Genomic DNA, 24,223 nt, shown 5'->3' with positions numbered 1-24,223 from the left:
AGTTTGACACTCTGGATTACATCAAGGCTAGCCAAAATCAGAAAATATTTTGTATATACAGTACAAACACATTTCATTTAACATTTAAATTTCAATTCAAATCATCCCCCAAAACAATAGTGCATTATTTTTAATTCTGTTTTTACCAATGTGTTATCAGCATTCTAGAGGAAAGAAAATATGAAGATTTGTGGGCTTCAAATCAAATTCAGTCTCATCCTTGTCATACAGATTGCATTCTACACAAATTAAGCCAGTGCACAATACAGAAATATGCCAGGCCCCAACAGACCTTTAATAAATAAGCTTGTCAAGCTGCAGAAATGTTTTTTCACAGTTGGATCAGTTCCTATTAAAAGTCAGCAGATCACTAAAAGCACTAAACAGCTTTTCACCTGTTTCCCACTTCTTGCAGTACAGCTGTAATTGATTCTTTCACTAGTTTTGGATCTATGAACATGAAGAGTGCTATGTCATCAAATGGAATCATAATTTCATCTATTCTTGGGTCTTTGATTTTCTGGAGGCACTATAATGGAGAATTGATAGAATATTTGCTCCCCTTTGTGAGCAGTCCAAGCTGTTTTGTGAGTTGGCTATGTTCTAAGTTAGAGCCCCTGGTAATGTTACAATTGGACAAAGTGGTATGTTGGGCTATATAGTACAATTGGACAAAGTAGTATGTTTTTGGCTGTAAGAACATTGCAATTTATATACATATACCTTTTATGAAGGTGGGAAATCTTTCAATGTTGAGAAGCCAGAATTAGCATTTTTGGACAGGACAGTTATTGTTGGTAATGTAATGTCGTGCAATATTTTTTCCCTTCTAGATTGCAGTACATGGAATAATTTATAGAAAGATAGATTCTGATTGAGTGTTAAAAACAAAAACCCTTCCCAATACCAGGAAGAATTCAACAATGGAACCAATAATCCAGAAAGATGAGTTCTCTTTCACTGGATGTGCTGAAAAGGAGTCTAGATGGTCATCTATGAGACATGCTTTAGGGTAGATTCCTGCATTAGTGGAGGCAGGGTGTCGACACAGAATTTCAAATGGCTCTTTCCAACCCTATGATTCTAGGATGTGAAGACACAGCTCTAGGGTGGAAGACACAGCGCCATCAAGCCAAACTAAAACTAGAAGAGCTACCATTCAGAATGTGTGTTAAAACTGGGTAGAGAAAGCAACAGCAGAATTTGCAAGCAGGGACAAAATCTGCTAATATTCATTAGTATTTGTTTGAAACCCTACATTCCTGGAAAACAAACAGACTGTTTTCAGGAGAGAAAAAATAGGTCACTGCTTTCAAATGGCTTTCTGCTGGAGTTCAATTCCTTTGAAATGTCAATTATAGCTTAATGGTGTAACAGGCCAAATCCTTGTCTCTAGCACACAAATATATTTATTCTACATCATACTTACTGTTGAACATCAAAAGTAACACAAATAAGTCAGAAACAACAGCTTGAGCCTAAGTGAACAAAAATGAGAACAGCAATGGCTTTTCAATCCCTGAATTGTTTATTATTTCAATATTCAGGCTCTACTGGTCTTCAATTATACAACTGCTTGGAAAGCACTACTTTAATTCATATTAAAAACATATCTGTTTTTATGTATGTGTAATACATACATAAAAATTGGCACCATCCGCTATTCTTTTTTCATATACCATCCTTTGATCGAGGATGGTATATGAAGAAACAATAGCAGATGGACTTCCTGTTTGCTGCTGGCCGCCGCCAGACGTTCCTTAGGGATCGTCAGCTTCCATTGCCTGTCAGAGCCGCCTTCACAACGGAACGGCGGCTCGAAAAAACTCCGTTCCCATGAGGAAACGGAGATAGAGCCGGCAGGGGTGGGTAGAACTCTCTGCAGAGTCCCAAAAGTTTTTCTTTTACTTTTGGGATGGAGCGGATGAGATGCCCCATATCCCCAGCCGTTGCTCCGGGCTTTGGGAGACCTCTGCTAATGCAGAGCTAGGCGTCAAAAGCAAGCTTGCGAATTTGACAGATTACTCAAAGAAAATGTGAGCTGGACCTGTAATACTGAAGCGCAAGTATTTTACTTATCTTTTAAAAATTACTTAAGAGAATAGAGGAAGAGAAAGAGGAAAAAAGTTTCTTTTTAAAATGGCGTCTGCCGCGGCTGGAGAAGAGTTTGAGAGGGAAAGTTCTTCCGTTTTTTATTATTACAATGTAGCGGAATAAATACCACTGGCTACATTTGTAGACAAAACTCCGCTCCTGTTTTTGTTTTTCTCTTTTTTCCCTGGAGGCTTGAGTGTTGCTGGCTGGAAGTCTTTTGTCTTGTTTTTTTTTTCTTCTTCTTCTAACAAAGCCTGCTTAGGCGGAAACATGGCACTGAGGCTTGTGAAGTCAGACAAACAAATAGGTGGGGGGGATTCCCCCACCAAGAATTTAAAGCAATATGTTTTAACTCTTCAGTCCCAGAAACCTGATTTTAATATAATAGAATTTCTCTTAGAGGAGATTGAAAGAAGGGATGAGATTGTGAATCAGCAACTTGAAAAATTTAAGCAGGAAACTAAGGAATTGGTGAAATCCAAGTTTGACTTTTTGCAGCAAAAAATTTTAAAATTGCCAGAATTCATGATCTGGTTGGATACAAATACTAATTTACTAGAGTCAAAAATGGATGAAATTAAAGATAAATTGGACAATAGAATTCAAAAAATTGAAAATGATTTGTTAAATATTCAGGATTATAGTTCAGAAGAAAAATTTAAAATGGATGCTGACCAAAAGTCTGGTAATGTAGAATATCTGGAACAGAGGATTCAAAAAGAGGTTCTAAAGATACAATATAATTTCACAGAATATGCAATAAGACTTAGAGGTTTGCAGGAAAATAACAGAGATGACTTAAGGAAAATATCTTCTGAATTTCTAGCTGGGATTTTAAAGATTCAACCTGAGGAAGTGTTTTGTAGGATTGACAGAGCTTATCGAATAAACTCTTGGATTGCCAAGCAAAGGCAATTGCCTAGAGATGTGGTAATCTATTTTTCAGATAAAGAAATTAGGAATAAAATTGTGCAAAATTCCTTCAATTCCAATTTGCAATTGTATGGAAGAAAGATTTGGATTTACAAGGAACTCCCACCTAAGATATTAATGGAAAGGAAGAAATTTGGCTTTCTGGTGTCTGAGTTAAAAAGGAGAAATATTCAATTCCGGTGGGACGTCCCAGTTGGTATTATATTGAGATATCAAGGAGAAAGATACCAGTTAAATACTGTTGAAAGGGCGGAAGAATTTTATCAAAATAGGTTGAAAATGAATTTAACGTCTTCAGATATAATACAGGATAAGCAGAAGGAGCTGGAACTAAAGACAGAGACTGTACCAGATAAATTGCCTTTGGATTTATCGGATACCCCAGCTGGATTATTTACAAATTTGAGAGAAGTGCCATCTGATTTTAATGTGATGACTTATCAAGGCAAGGACAAGCATGGAAACCAATTAGAGGATATACAAGGGATAAAAAAGAAATGCGAGACACAAAAAATTAGGATGGAGGTCAAACCCACAAAAAGAAAACAAAAAAAGAAATAGGTTGTACAAAAATAGAAATTTCTAACCCAAGCAACAGTGAAGCCAGTGATTTTAAAATATGAATGATTATGTGAAAACATAGAGGAGGCGACATATTGGTCAATATCATCCTGAGGATAGTGGCAGATCTCTGCATTGCCGTAATTTTGGGATATGGAAAGAGCCTCAAATTGATGGTTTTGAATTATCTATTTTGAAACTTCTTTTTGTGTTGATAAATATATTATAATTATCTTGAATTATAAGGCAAGAGAATCACATTGGGACATGCAGAAGATCGGGTTGTTACCCAATATGATGAAGGAAATTAATAATCCTGATGAAACCCACAATTATTATTATATGGAATACAATTATAATGTCACTCGGGTGGTTGCTTTTACTTTTATATATATAAGAAGATGTTTACTACTGATGGGGGCAGATATGATTGGAGATCTTGAATAAACTGTTGCATCCGCAAGCTATGTCACCCTATTATGGATGTTGGTTTTAACAATCCAGTGGAAAGACTTCAAGAAGATATTATATGGACTATAAATTTAAAGTTATTGTCTTTTCTTTTTTTTATTTAGATATAATGGAATATATATATATATATATTTTTAAGTAGTGTGGGCAGTGAATTAAAGATATCAAGAATTGTTGTGTATGGTAAATTTGTAAGACAGTGGGTGAATAAGCTAGCTACAGACTGATTAGTTTAAGAAAAGGGATTTTTAAGTGATACATTTAGGGGAGTGGAGGAAATGGATAGAGTGGAATAAATGTTAAATTAGATTTTATGGGGAGCCCGCTTTGAAATGTTATTAAAGTAGGACTTATTGTATAGTTTTAAAGTGGAAGGTGGTTTTGAATTGTTGCAATAATGCATAGATATAAAACACTATTATGCTAAATTAGAGTTATTTTATAATAGTTATAGTATAATGTGTTTGTTTTTTTTTGTTTTTTTTTTTTTCTCTTCTTCTTTTCTGAAATGTATGGATAAAGGGGGATTTATAATACTTTTAGTAAGTAAAGGTCAGTATTTTGAGGAGGGAGTAAGTAATCTGTTATGAATTAGGGTTTTTTTTTTGTTACGAAGAAGTCACAGGGGGGGAAGGGTGGGGAGGGGGGGTTAGGGAGGGGGGGGAGGGGGGGGAAAAAGGGGGAAAAATTTGTATTTGAAAACCTTTTCAATAAAAAAAAAAAAAAAAAAAAGAAACAATAGCAGATGATGCCATCATAAACTAGATACATAATTTGTCTCAAAGCCTACTAAGCTTTGGTTATTTATTGTAAACTGGTAGTAGAAGAAATAGGGCACGTATAAAATTAGGGAGGAGAGGGCATTTTTGGCCTTGGGAGATAAATTGTTTGGATGCTAATGATAATTGAATACAAATATAATTATCTGCAAATAAAATTCTTAACAAACTTAAAGGAAGCATATACAGTACGGAAAATATTATCAGTAGCTGCCTTTTGAATATCTTAAATAATGATTAAGTTCATTTTTCATTTCATCTTTAAATATTTGGGATACTAAAAAGAATTTGAGCCCTTGTAATGATATGAATCTACTATTTTAGTCTGATTACTGATTTCTACTGACAAAAAAATCAGGACTTTAATTAAATGACATACATAGTCTTCCCTTCCTTTTGAATACAAATTTTTCTCTGAGACAAGGATAGCATCCCTCATAAGATCTTCTAAAGACAGGTAAAACATGGCTTTTTCTGGTGAGGATTAATTATAAACAGTAGTGTCATTTTCAATCATGTTAACATTACTTTTAACGTTAATTGAAATGAAGACTGAATGAGATTAAACTTTTAATGGATTACTATTATTTGTTGAATTTTATATGTAGATGAAACCCATAAATAAAAGATTTAGCCTTATGTAATTGAAAGGGCATCAATTGATCATTTTTCAAATATTAATATTTATAGTCCACCCAAATGGGCAATTAATTTTCATGCCATGAAAATAGGCTATTGCAATTTGGCCAATAAGTATTATATTTTTGTTTTTCTTTTTTAATTACTGTATTTTTTCGGACTATAAGATGCACTGGAGTATAAAACACACCATGATTTCAAAGAGGAAAACAAGAAAAAAATAGATTTTGGCCTCCGTGCGTCCAGTTTTTGCCCTCCCTGGCCCCCAGGGGCACTCTGCAGGCCTCCCAAACCCTCTACGCATCCTGTTTTTGGAAAGAACAGGCCATTTTTGGACTCCCGAACCCACCATGTGTCCCGTTTTTGCCCTCCCCAGCCCCCAGGAGCACTTTGCAGGCCTCCCAAACCCTCTGTGCGCCCTGTTTTTGGTGAAAACGGGACGCACGGGGCAGGGTTTTGGGAGGCCAAAAATGGCTGTATTCAGTCTATAAGATGCACTGACATTTCCACCCTCTTTGGGGGGGGGCAGGAGTGTATCTTAAACTCCGAAAAGTAAGGTGCATGCTATCAAGATTGAGTGAGACAAAAAGGTTCAATAAGGGGAAAGAATAAGAGTTGACAGTTTGTCTGCCGCTACTTATTCTTTGATATTTGGCTTTTATTAGTTTAAGAAATTAATTAGTTTATTAATTGCTAATTATTAGTTTAAGAAATACCCTATTGCTGATTCCAACTCCTATAGAAAGCATGCACAATTTAGAGAAGTTGTGGTATTACCACTAGAAGAGCATCTTGAATTACAAAACAGAAATAGTTTTAAGGTTCTCCTCTATGGGTGAAAATTTGCAATATAATAGAATGTGACATAATGATGTTATCCATTCAGTCATCTACGACTCTTGGTGGTTCTATGGGCCAGGTCTCTCCACATCTTCCGATCTTGCACTACTTCTTCGAATTTTTCTATGCTCTGACTGGTGTCAGCTTTGATGATGTCCAGCCACCGTGTTCTTTGGTGGCCTGGTTTCCTTTTACCACTAACTCTTCCAAACATAAATGCTTTTTCCGAGTGAATTCTCCTGCATGACATGGCCAAAATAAGTGAGACACAGTTTTGTGATTTTGCCTTCCAGTGACAAGTCTGATGTCATGCTCTCCAGTACATGCTTGTTAATCACCTTTGCTGTCCAAGGAAGATGCAGGAACTTCTCTAGTACCACAGTTGAAACAAGTTGGTTTTCTTCCTGTCTTGTCTGTCCAACTTTCACAACCATAGATAGCTATGGAGAACACAATAGAGCAGACTAATCTACATTTGATTGCCAAGCTGGTGTTCTTACTCTTCCATATTCTGCTCATGTTCATCATTGCTGTGCAACTCAGTGCAATCCAATGTTTTATTTCTCGTCTGTATTCACCGCTTTGAGCAATGTGCGATCTTGGGAAACTGATTTTTTTCCATACATTTTATTTCTATTCTGATGTTCCCATTCCTCGCAATGGTCATGAGCTTGGTCTTTTTGATGTTCAGAAAGAGGCAAAATTCTCACTTTTTTGATCAGATGTCCTAGGTGTTCTTTGGATAGACCGTGACAAGATAATTCACATTTTGGTTTTAAGAATGAAATATTGTTGAAATAAATGTTCCGGATACAAGTTAAATTAACTTAAATGTGTTAGAAGTATTTTTATCTGCATCCCCCAATAGAACAAAACTGCTAAGTCGTGGTGAGGAGTTGGAAAACTGGCACTTAAAACTATAATTTATATACTATTGCTGCTATTCTGGAACATAATAATCTCATGACACACAGTATTTTTAGGATTTCTTCCAAAGGATCTAGTAACTGTGACAATCATCATTGTAATTATTTTGACCAACTGTCTGACCTAATGATTCATATACATAAGTCCTTGCTCTGCTGCACTATTTTGCACAAGCGTAAATGTACAACACATACAAGACTCTGCCAATAAGTACCAAGCCATGTTCAAAAAAGGGTCAACAATACAGGATAATGCAAATACATTATTTTACAGATCAAGCTATCGTCATAACTGACTGAGTACCTAGATAGTATCTACAGGGCCATTTGTCTGACCAGAATTAACCTGGCCTATTATGTCACTATGAAGAATATTTTACTAAAGTTTACTTTCAGAAGTCAACAGGAGTTGAGGACAGAGGTCTCTGCTTCTTGGTAGCCTAAGCAGTACTCCAAAATAGTCTCTTTTTCTCCTTCCCAAGGTCAAGCCAGTCCTTCCCTGACTGAGTGAAAAAAAGATGCTGAAAACAGAACTGTTGTGAAGAGTGCACAAAGTTGCTTCATAGTGAGATGGGCAGCATATACATTTAAATAAATAAATAAATAAACAAACAGATTGAGCTATCTCTTTTCCTTTTATAATATTTAATATTTGAGTTGTTATTTTATTCTTAGTTTTTATATTTACTATTGAGCTTTTCAATTATTTTTCTTTATATAATGTTAAGTATTAAAAATCATTTGGTTATGACAGGTTATCAATGAAATATACTGAAAAATACTGAATTGTTTGTATGTATGTATATGTGTATATGTGTGTGTGTATATAGATAAATAAATTTGCCACCCATCTTGTTTTGAAGTTCTTATGCTATGTATAAGAACAAAACACTGAAATGAACTTCTCAAGGGAATACTTAAGGATACAGTGATGCACTTGCATGTGGAATTGATTGAAATTAAGAGGACTTACTTTGTCTAAACATCCTTAAATCTATGGACATTCTCAGTCATCCAGGTCATGGTTGTCCCAAAGGTGCTTTTTTCAAGAGGCAACTAGACTTTTTGGTTTTTCTTTAAAGATGTTTCGCTTTTCATCCAAAAAGCTGAAGAAGCTAAATGCTAAGCTAAATTATTTTCAATATTGCTGTTTCCCTTAGCATTACTTGAACATGATTCACAGGTTCTCTTTACTTTAAGTCATCTGGGAAACTATGATTGGCAGCTTCTTGAAATGCCAGAAATATACCATCTGAATAAAACATTACACGCAGCAAAATATGTGATCCTTTATTGCTATTAGGGAAACAATAAATAGACAACACTAAATATATGCTTGAACTAAAAGTATTAAATTAAAAAATATTGCCCTTATATGCAGTATTGTACTAATCTAAGGTTACTTTGAAAATTCTTATTCAGGATTCACTGCCTCCAGATGTGGTTACATCAATTTAAACAATTTTAAGGCCAGACAAATTAATAAAGGTTTGACAATGCATACTAGTCCTAACATCCATCCATCCGATATCTCCAGAATTAAATGTACTATGCCGTAAGCACCAACTGCTAGTTAAAGAAAGCGATATGAAGTAGAATACAATATTCCCAGCTCTAGATGATGTGCTATTTTTGGCCCAACATGAAATAGAAGGATCTTGCAAGCAGGAACTCATGCCCTCATCACCTTTTCATTGGACTACTGCTGTATCTCCACACAGAGCTGCCTCTGAAGTCCATTAGGAAACTTCACCTGGTGCAATGTAGTGGCCTACTTAGTGATGCATATCATCATATTGCTTTGATATTGTGCCATTTTGGCTATCAATATGTTTCTGGTTGTAATTCAAAATGATGGTTATAACTATAGACTTTCAAATGACTTTGCTTTACTTTCAAACGACATCAATATCCCAATACGTGCTTCTATGGAAAATTTGCTTCCAGTGCCTCGCTTTCATGAAATGAGGTGAAATGAAATTGAAAGATGTTGTTTCTTAGTAATACTCTTCAGTAATCCTCTTCAGGGTGTTGGATTAGCCTCTTCTCTTTTCCCTTTATTTCTGGAGTGTTTAAGGATAACTTAAGTAACACTGCCTAAAGCTTTTAATACTCCATGTTGTTATTTTATTATTACAGCCTGTTCCCGATCTTCAAGGACTGTGTACTTTGGATATTTTAATGTTCTAATAATGCTGAAAGAATTTGGAGATTGCAATATGCAAATATAATACATAACTATTCGAAACCTTACCTTAAGAAAAAATATTAAATCCTTGCAATAATTTAGGAATATAACGTATCATTGAACTACAAAATCCATTGTCCATGGCACCATCTTTAACAGATTCATAGGCAGGAATCTAACTGGTAAAGTGAGTAGTCTAAGAGGAGACATCCTTTTTTCTAACAGATGGCAGACATGTTTAATGCCAAAAATACAGCCTTCCAAAAACTGTTCTGGGGTCTGGTTGATGGAATGGAAAAGAAGAGCCAAGGAGAGTCTGAGGATACATCTAGGATAAGTAACAAAGATCTTGAAGAACAGAGCTAAAGAAACACAACAAGCTTTCAGCAGTATTTATTTGAACACCAAAGACTGAGGTCAAATTTCAAGTCTTTCAAGTTTGTTTGCTACCATAGTTTCCATAGCAGTTCCAATTTTATCTCTCTAGAGAAGAAGTCAACAAAATATTTAAACCACAAATCTTTTCTTTTTTTAAAATTTGTTGCATTTTCTTTTAGGTGACTTCCAGTCTTAAATGAAACTCAGAAGTTTATGCTTGCAAGCTTATGCAGTTTTCTTCCTAAGGTTAGAAAGACTCAGTGTTCGTTGTTGCATTCCCAGTAAGTTTAGGAAACTTACTTGTAGATTATAAAATAAGATATTTCCCAAAGAGAATCTCTAGATAGGGGAGGTTTAAAGTTATTTTTTCTACCACTGTCCTGAATTATGTTTAAACTGAATAGCAAAATACATGTAAAGTATGCCAATCTGAATAGATGTTGTTAAAACTTCAGTTACTATATAATGGTGTAACAGTGATATCAACTTTAATTTAAAGTCTTCATTTATAAAACCCAATATCTAAAAAATACTAAAACCACACATTTTCTGCTCTCTTTTTTTGGAACTCAGTTTGTATAACACATTAAACCAAAGCCAAAGTAAACTTACGTATGATGTGTCTAGACCTGACTCAGTCTACATTTAACATATATGATCAGATAACATTCTCCTTCAGTGGAATTTGTCTCCCCTACACCAAGAAACACAAATAAACCAGATGCAGAAAAGTTCAGTAGGCTATCATATTTTTAATAATAATAATCAGAAAGGGACAAGTGGCTATTTCATTAACTATCTTTAAATTGCCAAGGAAGTAATTCTTCCACTATATCTGAATTAGCACTCATGATTTTCCACTGAATTCCAGTTTTGCTTCCAAGACATTCATAACTTTTAATTAATTCTCACTTTTTCAGTAGCCAGATTCCAATTGCTAGGAAGAGGCAAATGAATGAAAACGCTCTTTTTTCATTTCTCCCTGGTTTATATTTTACAAATATACATACACTGTTCATTCCCAAAAATTTAATAATCACTAAAACTGAATGCAGGACACCCAAGAGCACTGATAAAAATTAAATATTTTTATATTTTGAATCTCTTCTCAATTGTATCAAACAAGGGGGAAAACCTCATTTCCAAGAGCAGTTTATTCCTTTGTAGTAGCTCTATGAAAGATAAAGCAGAATTGTCATTGTTAGTATATATTTGTGGCAGTATTATAAAAGTTGTCCCTTTGAAGTTCTAATAATGCAGGGCAGGTGAATTGGGCCCAGAACAGGTATGTCTTTGTAAATCAAGGTAAGCACCATGAATATGCTTGGAAGGCAACTAACCATCAATATTTCAATCCCTGAGGGCTATGTGCCACCTTTCAGAAGTACCATCTGTACCTCGACAATCTTGCCAACTCAGTTTCTGGGCAATCTTCAAGCTGTTAGCAGTAAGGTTTATGTCACAAATTAAAACAAGAAAACACTGGACAGGTAAAGGCAGACATAATGGACAACTAAAACAGAACCACCAGAAGTAAACTTAAAGGGAGTATAAATAAAAGCACTACAGTACTGTCATGATTTCAAAGGGCTATGGAATGAATGTAGAACCCTTCAGATACAAATAATAACTCTGAAAAATCAGATTCTTGATTAGTGGGTAGTGGGTCATCTTGGATCAAGGGTCACCAAATAGTTCCATAGTCACTTATCTGAATGGAAATGAGAAAGAATAAGGCTAGTATGCAGACTGAATAGACTAAAATTGTAAATATACTTATCTGGGTATAAGATAGGTTGAATTCACTGGGGGCTTGATTAAAGTACTTTTACATAAAGCTTCCTTATATCTGTAACGCAGCATAAAGTTTCATTTTTTGTATTCTAGAAAAGACCAGTTTCATTTTGCAAATAAAATGAAAGCATCCATAGATTCTCTTCTCCTATTTCTCCTATCATGCAGAATACTGTATGTAGGGATAAACAGAGCTATTTCCAGCATTACAGCAGTCTTAAAAGCATGGCTACCTAGGAATAATAGCAATTGAACTCAACAGGATTTACCACATAGTAAATCATATCTATTTATATTTGCAAATCCTAATGTCCAGTCTCCCTTTCTCTCTTGTGTGTGTGTGAGAAAGACAGATATACTGCTTTATGTAGAAAAATAAGTGCCCCCATGCTATGGAATATTCTTCCACTAGATGTTAGACATGCCCCCCCCCGACTCTTCTGGTCATCTGAAAAGGGGTTAAAACATGGTTCTGTGCCCTTGCATGGAGAGCCCAAAGGAGGAGCAGTCATGGGGTTGGTTTAAAGACACGAGAGCCCTCCTTTTGTCAACCAATTTTTAACAAAGTTAATTATTTTTATCTCCTTAAAAAAATTATAATCTTTTAACATTTTTAACTCAAAATTTAACTCTTAACATTTTAACTTTTATATATTGTTTTATATTTCAATGTTTTATTGTACACTATCCAAAGTCCCTTGTTCAGGGAAATAAGCAGTTTAGAAATGTGAAGTATAAATAAATAAAACGGACATTGCTTACCTGAACGTACCTTCTAGGCGCGCTGCTGGAGAATCCAAAAGCGAGGGTTATTCAACAGTCTAGCAGTCAGCCCTGAGTGTATGTGTCTTTAAATTTCTTGGACACGCCCCCTTTGCTTGTCAGAGGCTCTGTTTTTGTTCATGAAGAAACATTTCAAGGAGACGTGTGTAGTTCCAGATTCAGCAGCCTTACCGGGTGGGTTGGATTCTCCAGCAGCACACCTAGAAGGGACGTTCAGGTAAGCAACGTCCGTTCTCCAGCGCGCTGCTTGGAGAAACCAAAAGTGAGGGACATGCCCAAGCAAGTTTTACATAGGGAGGGCGGAAGGATATGCATGCGTGACCAGAGAAGAACACACAGTTTGCAGAACTCACCGACCGAATGAGGCGTCAGCCGAGGCGTACGTATCAACTCTATAGTGGCGGATGAAAGTATTCAGCGATGTCCAAGTTGCTGCCTTGCAGATGTCAGCGATGTTGGCCTGAGTCGCCCAAGCAGCCGTGGTGGATGCACTTCATGTGGAATGAGGTAGGATCCTGCCGGGAACCGGCTTGCCCTGAAGCATGTATGCCTTGGAAATGCAGGCTTTCAGCCATCTTCCAATGGTGGACGAGGAGACCTTTTGTCCCATCGTCGCGGGCAGAAAAGAGACGAACAGCGCCTCTGATTTACAGAAATGCAGAGTCCTCTGAATATACATGCGTAAGGCTCTACGGACATCTAATGTGTGCCATTGGGCCTCTCACGGATGTCTCGGGTCCAGGCAGAAGTCCGGGAGAACCAATTCCTGCTGACGGTGGTAGAGGGAATTGACTTTAGGCAGGAACGATGGATCAAGCTGAAGGACCACCCGGTTAGGGTAGAAAGCGCAGAGGTCCTCCCGTACGGATAGGGCGGCCAACTCGGAAACACGGGGGGGCCGAGGTGATCGCGACCAAAAAGGCAGTCTTTAAGATGAGAAACCGCAGGCTGACGGAGCCTAAGGGCTCGAAGGGGAGCTGTGTAAGAACATGAAGGACCAGGGACAGGTCCCAGGTCGGGTAGGGGTGAACGACGGGAGGTCTTAGGTTTGCTGTACCCCTGAAAAACCCCCAGATCCTCGTGTCATGTGAGAGAGGTAAGTCGTTCCTGGCCGAGAGGACCGTAGACAAGGCTGCCACTTGTCGATGGAGCGTATTCGGGGCAAGCCCCTTGTCCAGTCCGTCTTGGAGAAAATCTATCACTTCAGCGACAGATGCGGAGGTAGGGTCTGTATGGGCCCGGGAGCCCCAAATGCAGAATGAAGTCCAGGTGGTGTTGTAGATGCGACACGTGGAGGGACATCGTGACACCTGGATAGTAGAGATAGCCTTCCCTGAGATGTTGTCCCATCTCAGAAGGATCATCTCAAATGCCAGGCGGTCAACTGCAGCCATTGGGGCTCTGGGTGCAGTATGACCCCCTGGCTGAGAGAAATCCTGTCGTCCGGAATTCGCCATGGAGGGGCGACTGACAGATTCAGTAGGTCCGCGTACCAGGCCCTCCGTGGCCAGTGTGGAACGATAAGCAGGACTTCTGCCTTCTCGTGCAGGATCTTGCGGACGAGTCATGGAATAAGCGGAATCGGGGGAAAGGCATATAGCAGCCCCGGAGGCCAGGGAATTGCGAGTGCATCGATCCCCTCCACTTGAGGACAAGAGTGGCGAGCGAAGAACTGAGGAAGCTGGGCGTTGTCCCGACGGGCGAACAGGTCGATGACGAAGGGCCCGAAGCAGTGGGACAGTTCGTGGAAGATGTCCGGGTGAAGGCGCCATTCTGAGTTGTCTATCTGCGTTCTGCTCAACCAGTCCGCGGTGATGTTCGTCGTCCTGGAGATGTGTTGTGCTCGGAGGGAGAGGAGGTGGCACTCCGCCCAAGTCAGCAACCGGGATGCCTCGTCCATCAGCAGTTTCGAGCGGATGCCCCCTTCGTGGTTCACATGTGCCATCGTTGTCACGTTGTCTGTCTGGACCAGCACGTGGTGACCCTCCACCGATGACTGGAACTGGAGGAGGGCGAGGCGAACCATGCGAAGTTCCAGCCAGTTGATCTCGTTCTGGCGATCCGCCGGCGACCAACTGCCCTGAGCAACTTGGGAATGCATGTGAGCACCCCAGCCGGTCAGGCTGGCATCGGTCGTTATCATGAGACGATGCGGTTCCAAGAAGGCGCAGCCCTTCGTTAGAGGCAACGAAGTCCACCAGAGAAGAGACCCGCGAACCTCTGTCGGGAGGGATACCCGAGCCGTGGAATTGCTGCGGCGGGAACGCTGGTATGGGAGCATGAACCATTGAAGCTGGCGACCATGAAAACGTGCCCACGGGACAATGGAGATGCATGAAATCATCTCCCCGAGAAGACGAGACAGGAGCAAGAGAGGGACGGACTGGAGCGAGAGAATTTGATGAATCAATGTCCGGATGTTGCGGCACCGGTCCAGGGACAGGAAGACCAGCCCCTTGCTGGAATCTATAACGGAGCCCAGATGTAAGATCCTGGTAGTGGGGCACAAGTGGCTCTTCGGCAGGTTCAAGGAGAAGCCGTGGTGCTGAAGGCAGTGGCAAACTGTGGCCAGATCCCGTGAGGCTTGGGTCTGTGTGGACGACAAGATGAGCACATCGTCCAAATAACAAAGTACTCTGATTGGCATCTGCCCAAGATGTGCAGCTACGGCCGACAGGAGCTTTGTAAAGGTTCTGGGTGCGGATGAAAGTCCGAAAGGCATCACCTTGTATTGAAAATGCCAATGATTGTAAGAAAAGCGGAGGAAAGGACATTGAGAAGGCCGGATCAGGATGTGGAGATAGGCCTCCTTGAGGTCCACTGAAGTCATCCAATCTCCCTCCCGGATGCATCCCAAGATAGATTTCAGGGATTACATTTTGAACTGATGATAGAGGATGTATTTGTACAGTTCTTTGAGGTCCAGGATCACCTGGCAGCCTCCGGAGTGTTTTGGAACCAGGAAAAAGATTGAATAAAAACCGGTCCCACTGTGTTCTTGGGAACTGGCTCTATGGCACAAATGTCGATGAGATGTTGTATCTCCGCCTCCATCAGTCAACGTTTGGTTGGGTTGGACGACACAGGGCACTGGATGAACCTGTTGTGGGGGCAGGATCGAAGCTCCAAGGTCAATCCCAGCTGGATCGTCTGGAGTACCCATGCATCCAACGTTGTCGATTCCCATTGGGCTGCGAAGTGCTGGAGGCAGCCGCCAATGGGAATGTGATGGAGGGCGCCATTTGCCTCTTCGAAAGGCACGGGTCCCCGCACCTCTGAAAGGGCGTTTGGGTGGGGCTGAGCACCTGCCATGATCCCAGAAGGAAGATCTGTCATAGGGACGATCAAATCCATGGGAGTATTGTCTTGTGGCGAAGGACCCGCTGGGTCCGGGTTCAGCTCGAAAGGGCTATCTCTGGCTGTATGAAGGTATTTTGTGCTCGGTCCGCCGGTAGGACGAGGGCATGACTTTGCGCTTGTCCTTATCTTCCACAAGAATCAGGTCTAACGCCTCCCCGAAGAGATGAGTCCCTTTATATGGGGCTGATGCAAGCCTCCACTTTGACTTCATGTCCGCTCTCCAGTGCCTCAGCCATAGCAGGCACCTGGAAGTCACAGATGAGACCAGGGCACGAGACGCGAATTTGGCGGCATTGAGTGAAGCATCAGCAGAATACTCTGTGGCTGCAACAATCTTATTAATGTCTTGGTGGACCCTCGTGTCCTCCGGTGGCAAACGCTCTTGGAGTTGGCGCAACCAAATGAGGGTTGCCCTGTTGAAAAACGACGCCGAGGTCACCGCCTTGACCACCCAGGCCGCCGCGTTGTGTGTCTTGTGGACTGTGAGTTCTGCCTTCTGGTCCTCTGTCCGAAGGCCGTCGGTGATGTTGTGAGACAGGAGCGTGGCGGACGAAGTCAAGTTCGCTACAGGCGTATCCACTGCTGGTAATGCCAAGACGTCCTGGAGAGACGGGGCTGAACAGTATAACTTACGGTCAACACTGGTAGGTGCCAGCAAGGAGGACGGCAGGTTCCAGGAACGTTGCACAACTTCCGTGAAAAGCTAAGAACACGGAACGTAGGTTTGTTCCGTTTTAGGAATGTTAAACAGAGTATTGTGCGGTTGCGACGTTGTTGGAGGATCAGAGAGACCCTCCGAGGTGGCCAAATGAGTAGATGACTTTGCCTTGTGCAATAAGGACTTAAATAGAGACGGTCGGAATAGACCAGTAAACGCCGGCCTGTCGGGAAGGAGGTCATCATCGTCGGAAAACTCCATGTCCCTTTGGGCCTCCTCATCCTCCAGAGAGGAGTCCTCAGCTTGAGTAGAGTCCAACTGAGACGAGCAGCGGTCTGCCTGATCAACATAGTGAGAGACTTGAGGAGCCGTAGGAGGAAGCGGGGGCGGTGAAGGTGGCGGCGGCGGAGGAGGAGGTGGAGGGGGTGCAGCCATTGAAACCGGTCTGTACAAATTAGGTTGGTGTGCGCTATCAGTCAAAGTCCTGGATATAATTTGAGAAATGAGATTCTCTATGTCACATGCTAACATGACATGTGAAGGACCCCCGGGTGGAGCCCCGCGGCGTGGGTGTGTAAGTAGCCTCCGGAGGAGGGTGCTGAGCAGGAGGCCGTGTACAAGACAAATCCATCAGAATTGCTATGCCGTGCGAGAGGGCAACAGGCATTGGAGAAGAACCGGTCACAAGAGATCATGCCTTCTTGGCACCCAGAAGGCATGATCCCTGAAGGGGGGGCAGAAACCCCTACAGGGCCAGCAGCTGTAATGATTGCAGGCGAGGACGCTGACTGAGCCTGTCGCTTAGCCCGATCAAATTGTCACTCAAGTGCCTTATGACGTCTGTCGGCATCCTTGGCGGCAGCCGATGAGGCTGTGTGGCTCCTTGTTGAAACAGCCAGAGCTGTGGCAGACTTGTGCTTATCCTGTTTTGGCTTTTTCTTTGCAGGGCCCGGGGAAGCTGGAGCCTCAGAAGGTCCAGGGCTGTGCTCCAAGTCGGAAGAAAGCTCACAGTCATCCATGCTGAGAAGTGCTGAAGACATGAGTAGAAAAAAAGGTAAGCAGGTGCTTGGGACAAATGAGAAAAAATACATGTCCTATGGAATTGATGTTTTCCATATTCCCTTTATTATTTTATTTTATTTATTTTATATTATTATTATTAATATTTTTCCCTTTTTTTTTAATTATGTCATTAATTTATACTTATTTCCAGAAGGTTGCTTGGGGGTAGCAGCTCCCCCCTCCTTCTTTCCTTGCACAGTCTGTCTCAGACCTGTGCCAGAAGGAAAAAAACACCAGCTAGGCAAGCAGCAATCATATATAAAGGTGGGCTGCATTGATTACTCCAATATAGGAAATATCAGAAGGACTGTAACTTGCAGACAGCCTTCCAACAGCAGAAGGCGCCAGAGTGGCTGCTTAATCATTGCCATCGACTACTGGCCCTTAACACATACTGAGTATTCCCTTTCAGCTATCTCTTAAATGCTGGTGATTAATTACAGAAGCCCCAGTTGCAATTGCAGACCTGTAAGGGCAAGAAACGGCGCAGGGAAGCTCTCTGCGCAGCTGCGGTGCTGTTGCTGGGCCTAACTGCGATAGGAATGCAGTCTGCGCTTGCTCAGCCTTTTCCCGGGCAAAAACCAATCAGGAGGCTTACTGCGCCTGCGCAAGCTGTTGCCGGGCAGAAAATGGTCAAAAAGAGCGGAAAGCGCGCTCCGACATAATGGCGACCTCTGAAACCCCAGTGCTGGTGCGAAAAACGTGGGGATCGGTTGCAGAGACAATCCGACCCATCCACACAGTGACAGGCGTGCAGCTACTCAGAAGTAGCCCTCGCGCCAGGAAAACGAGTGAGTAGGAAGAGTGTACCACTGAAAGCAGGGCAGGGACTCTAAAGCGGCAAAAAGGGCTCCAAAGGGATACGAGTATGCCGCTGAGAGCAGGGCAGGGACTCAATAGCCGCCCCAACAATCACAACAGGAAAATTAAACTAGAAGAAGGTTCCCTGGTAAGGCAGGGCTTCTTATCTATTTGTAAATATATATGGCCAGACAGGGTGTAGGCCAGAAGACTCACCCAGCAGTCACCAAAGAGAAGCAATATAAAGGGAAAACTCCCTTTATTTCCAAACCAATTCGAAAGTGCCAAATCGAAATCCAAATCAAAGTCAAGTCCAATCCAAGGTCAGAATAGAAGAACCCAAAAGCGAAGAATTTATTCAAGGTCTAGATACCAGAGATGAGTAAAACAAGTCTGATTAGCTGAATGAGTGAATAAAAACTGAGCCTCTGACGAGCAAAGGGGGCGTGTCCAAGAAATTTAAAGACACATACACTCAGGGCTGACTGCTAGACTGTTGAATAACCCTCGCTTTTGGATTCTCCAAGCAGCGCGCTGGAGGTGTGTGTGTGTGTGTGTGTGTGTGTGTGTGTGTGTGTGTGTATTTCAACAGAGGGAGGAAATCAATCTAGTTTACAAATGGAATACCTTTTTTAGGCAATTAATTTTAATAAATTCAGTCAAAATTAATTTTTAATGCTTTTTTTCCCCAGTATGGCCTCTGGCCAGTGCATACATAATTTAATCAAATGCATACATACCTTTGGAGGAAAATTAGGCAGGATTAGTTTCAGTGAGAAGCAGGGAATAGCTCAGAAAATAGAGAAGCTGATAGCATAAGCTCACAAAGCAGGGAAGCTAGATAGTATACAGAATTTTTGTGCCCATGGAATCCTCTGAAAATGGCGTGCTGAGTGGCCAGGTGGCTTTTTCCTCCTGCCAAACAGCTGATTTTTCCGCTAAAGCTGGTTCTTTGGTGGCATGCTCCCCAGATTTAAATGGGAACAACTAGGAATGATCCAAAATGACCCTTAAATGACCATCTCAGATGATCCTTTTACCTGGGAAGAGGAATCTCAATTGAATTGCAATTCTTGGTAGGAGCAGGAGGATTGGGTCTCCATCTTTTCCTTTTGGCTGTTTTATTTTTTCAAACATGCCTCTATTTTGGCTGAACGCTTTAAAGTTTTATTTTTCTTTTTGACTTTTATCTTCAATTGTTAATTGACTGGCTGAATGTTGATTTATTCTAATCCTTTGCTGGATTTTAATGATAATTTTTTGCATATTTTTACTGCTTTAATTTGGAGTTGTGAATCACTTCCACCATATGAAAGTCGATGGTGAACAGACTCTTCCCTGGGTACCAAAAGTGGTCTGATTTGATTTACATTTACACTGGATTTTTATTACAAGGGTTTTGTATTCTATTAGTTTTTAAAAGCTGTCTTTTTTCTTTTAACCTCTGATGGAAAGTTTCTTTTTTTTTTCCTATTCACTTTTTATTGTGTCATTTTTTTTTTCTGTAGCCATTCTATTATGGTATATCTACTTCTCCTGTCCATGAGAGGAACTATTCTGTTGTGAAAGCTCAGCTACAAGAGACTTTTGGGCTATATTAGAAATGTAAACAACAATAAATTAAGGGTATTGAATATTATAGGACAGTGTGGTGGCTCAACGATTAAGATGCTGGACTTGTTGGCTGAAAAGCCAGTTTACAAATATGCATGCGTTGTTCTTCCTGCATTTTCAATTATAATAATCCAATGCCTGTTTTATAAGCTTCTTACTGATCTTAAGTTTCTCAAATATGTCCTCAATATGTCAAAGAAATTATGTCAAATTATATTTTTGCATAATCTGCAGTTTGTTTTTTTTTACGAAAATACATTGTCCTTTAGGAAAGCAGAAAGCCTCCATATGGAAATGAAGAGGATCAGGTTGTTTAAAGGATCCAATGCTTCTTAGGCTATCAAAAGTCATAAGAAAAACATGACGGCATCCCCAAGGGAAAACTGTCATAAATAGAGAAAGGTCCAATGTGGACTGTCTACTGATTTCAAAAGCAATTCATCAACCACATTTTTCAACTGGCCCTGAAATATTATTTCTTTAACTTTATTTAGACTGGAATGGGTGACAGGTTTACTGGCCTCCTAGGACAAATCACTTCTTTCTTGTGGCCTTTATCAGGTCTTCCCATTAGCCCCATAGTTACCATGTCAGAAGCTCAAACTAGAACAGATCAAAGAAATGACACAGAAGTAAATACATAAAACTAAATTTGACTACCGTGTTTCCCCAAAAATAAGACCCTGTCTTATATTTGTTTGAACCCCGAAATAAGCGCTTGGCCTTATTTTCAGGGAGGTCTTATTATTTTGGGACGCATAGAGCAAGACAGGTCTCCTCTTGCCGTCTTACCTGATTTCCAGCTCTGTCTCCCTAGCCCTAACCAGAGGAAATGGCGGGGACCGGCTGCACATACGGTTAAATATTTTCGAAGAGGGCTTATTTTCAGGGTGGGGCTTATTTTAGCACATGTGCTCAAAAGCCCAATTGGGCTTATTATCAGGGGATGCCTTATTTTCAGGGAAACAGGGTAGCTTTTCTTTTAATCAGATCCCTCATAAATCTTGAGGTGGTATATCAATGGGTTTTTAAACTATATACATTGTATGTTATTACAAGTGCAGAAAAAATAAATCATTGAGCATATTACTCTGTTCATTTTCCTTTACTACACTTCCCTTTGCTGCATGCGTGATACAGAATAGTTTCAAAAACCACTCTGAAACTTAATATTCAAATCTGAGCACATGATAAGCACTAATTGTTCTTGTGTTGGATATTTACAGAAAATTATACTGAATAGGAGAGTGACCAGAAGTCCATAGAGAAACATAACTAATGTTACATATTTCCACTTCTGTAAAGTGCAGGTAGGCCTTGCCTTATGCTGGTTCATTTTAACGGCAGTTTAAAGTTGCAACAGACTCAGAAAATTGATTCATGACTAATCCTTGTAGTTACAAGTGTTGTACCACGCAACAGTCATGTGATCCCAATTTTGGTTGGTTGGCATCTTGCTCACATTTTTATGATAACTGCAACGTTTTGCAGTAACATTATTGTGACTTGTGAGTTTCCAGCAGGTTTTCAACAAGCAAAGTCAAGATTCCCTTAACAACTATGTAATGCACTTAATCACTCTGGTAAAAATGGTTGTAAAATCAGCACATGACAACTGCTTTACGGCTGCGCTGTCTTAAAATCACAATTGGGACTGGAATTTCCGTACGTCAAGAACTCCCTGTACATTAATACTGCAATTTTTCACGTTATTCAGAAGGCCTATTATGTCCAAACGGACTTCCTCACAGATACATGTACTAGAAATGCAAATGTACTTGTGGCATTTCTTTTGCAATGCTGTAGGTTGTATAAATCTCCTTCCTGTGCACCTGGAAGGGACTTCTGTATCCAATCCATGCAGAGACATCTAAATACTATTTTGAAATATAGGTTCATGTGCGAAGCAATAAGAGGTTTTCAAAATTGAAGCCATTTGGCAGGAATGTGCCTTTTTTCTAACTAAAGCAGATTTCTAGCAAATCTCTTTTAAAATAAATATATTAATTAGCAAGAAAATACTTTCTTAGGTAGTGAACCTTCATAGAACTGCTACTTGCTTGGTTATTTGGGAGAGGCTCTATTTAAGTAATAAATGAACATCAAACATTCAATATTTAATTTCCACATCTCCTAAACAAAACTGTGAAAGACCTTTCTCTGAAACCCTAGAAAGCTGCTATCAGTTGGTTTGCAAGACCAAACAATAATCTGACTGTAAAAAGCAGCTTCGTATAGATATTGCTATATAAAGTAACCACTCCTAATAATTATCTTCTGCTCGGTTGAAGAGATCAATCAGGTTAGGAGCCAGTTCTTTGTAAAATAGTATATCATTGATAATGTCGATCATAACTTACAAAAGGAGGAATGTCTCTAATATGGTGACTAGTGTAGCTCACACATGCATCAAAAACAAGTTTTTTCCTGAAATAATTTATAGCCATCTGCAACTTAAAGATGATACACATACACATATACACAAACGTGTGCACGCACACACACACACAACATGGAAATAAACCTCATTAAATATAGCTCTGTTCAGTAATTTATTCTGAAAAACATATAGTTAATTAACTAAAATTACATGAAGCTAATAATAATCCCAGAGCAGGATAATTTTAGAAACCTCGTCTAGAAAAGAAGGGCAGGAACTATCAAGAAATATATTTTACAAGAAGAAATTTTAAAAATCCATCCAGATTTAAACATTGCAGTGTGGTTTTAAAGGAATAAAATAATTATTTACCTTGTGCAAGCATACTGAACTCCAGGAAAAGTGCTATGTGGTACAGTTCCATAGCTTCTTCAGCCTTTGTCATGCTTGTTTTTCCTGCTACAAGAGCCTGGACCTCACTTAGACTCCCTACTGATGGACTGCTGTGCAAAATAGAGAGGTCCACCAAATCTGTATACATACAGTTTAAAATTACCCTCACATATTTTTTTGGTATGATAGACTCATCTAGTATAATCCGGGTTGGAGTCCTTAGTGTTCGATCTGTAATTTCTTCTCCGGTTCGTATCCTCCTCTGTAGTAGATGCCGGAAGAAAGGGGAACGCGATGAAATAATAGCTTTGTGTGCTCTGAGCTCCTCATCTAAGCAGCTCTGACTTCCGCCATAAGCTTCAACAAGTTCAGAGTCGGATGAAAAACTAAGAACCACATCATAATAGCACATGTAATCCAACAGGCCTCGCATGTCAACATCTAGAGAATTTGGTGTTCCAAATTCCTCACTAAGCTGCATGAGAATGTCAACGTTCTGAAACCTCGAATCTTCCATCCCAAATTCACCTGTGTATAGGTAGTGTAGCAAAGCAGAAAACATGGGCAGGTCGATGCCAGCTGTGTTGATATCCATTATAATCTCTGCACCATATTCTGGTGAGGAAGAAAGGAGGGTCTTAAAAAATGGGCACCTTGCAGCCAAAATTGCACGATGCACAGGGAAGCAAGTCTCTTGAAATATTAGATCGACATCGGTGCAGTATTTAAACTCGTACAGTTCAGCCATGTCTTTCTGCAGCGTCCTGGCTTCTGGCCTTGCCAAACTAGCTTGCAGAGAAAGCTCTTTTAAGGCTGACGTTCCTTCATACTCTTCCACTAAAGCATTGACATCCCGGACATCCCAGCCGGAGAGGAGCTCACGCATCTGCTTGGCATGATCAGCAGACCGGTTAGACTTTCGGCGCTTAATAAACTTCTTTTTGAGGGTAGCAAGGCCAGAACTTTTCTTTTTCTTATCTTGAGGTTTCTCGTGGCCGTGCTCAAGGCTATAAAGTTTAGATTCACAGCCATAACCTTGATGGGAATAGGATGATGTTCCTGAAAGAAGAAGAAAAAACTGCCTTAAGCCCAGAATTAGGTGTAAAAAGCAAAATGCATTGATAGGAGTTTTAAACTATTATATGGAACATCTGAAAATGTTCACAATAGTTTACAATAAACTAGCAAAATGTAGTTATGAAGAAAATTGCACAAAATTTTGCATACAGAAAATCAGTGGACAAACTATCATTTGACTACCCAGTTCTATCCAAACCAACAAACACATAGGAATCAGTACTGGCAATTTTCAACTGTCAAGACCCAAACTTTTATTTAGCTCTAACTGGCAATACATGGAGATTTTGAGAAATAAAGCATTTATTTGCCCTACTTCTTTTCCTTTCTACCTCTCTTAAACAAAATAGTGATGGCAGTATTCTAGGAACTGATTTTAAGTCAAAATCGTAATGTAAAAAGAAAAATCTTTTTTTTAAAAAAAACAAACATTTTTTTCTCTTTTTACAGATATAAAAAAATGGCCTGGATCATTTATCTTTCATCTGGAAT

General features: G+C 40.1%; 1 protein-coding gene across 2 annotated transcripts in view; it reads right to left on the bottom strand.

Annotated features, from left to right (window-relative positions):
• BTBD7 (BTB domain containing 7) overlaps positions 1-24,223 on the bottom strand; it is a 72,248-nt gene that overhangs the window by 29,272 nt on the left and 18,753 nt on the right. For both annotated transcript variants that reach the window (XM_034418373.3, XM_087872727.1), the window contains one exon: positions 22,634-23,713. In XM_034418373.3, the coding sequence (XP_034274264.2) occupies positions 22,634-23,713 (1,080 nt within the window). The remainder of the gene's footprint in view (positions 1-22,633; positions 23,714-24,223) is intronic.

Source organism: Pantherophis guttatus, chromosome 1 (assembly GCF_059756535.1).
Source record: "Pantherophis guttatus breed Tessera chromosome 1, ASM5975653v1, whole genome shotgun sequence".
Taxonomy (NCBI): Eukaryota; Metazoa; Chordata; class Lepidosauria; order Squamata; family Colubridae; genus Pantherophis; species Pantherophis guttatus.
The sequence above is the reverse complement of the archived record's forward strand: the minus strand, read 5'-3'. Positions and strand labels throughout refer to the sequence as shown.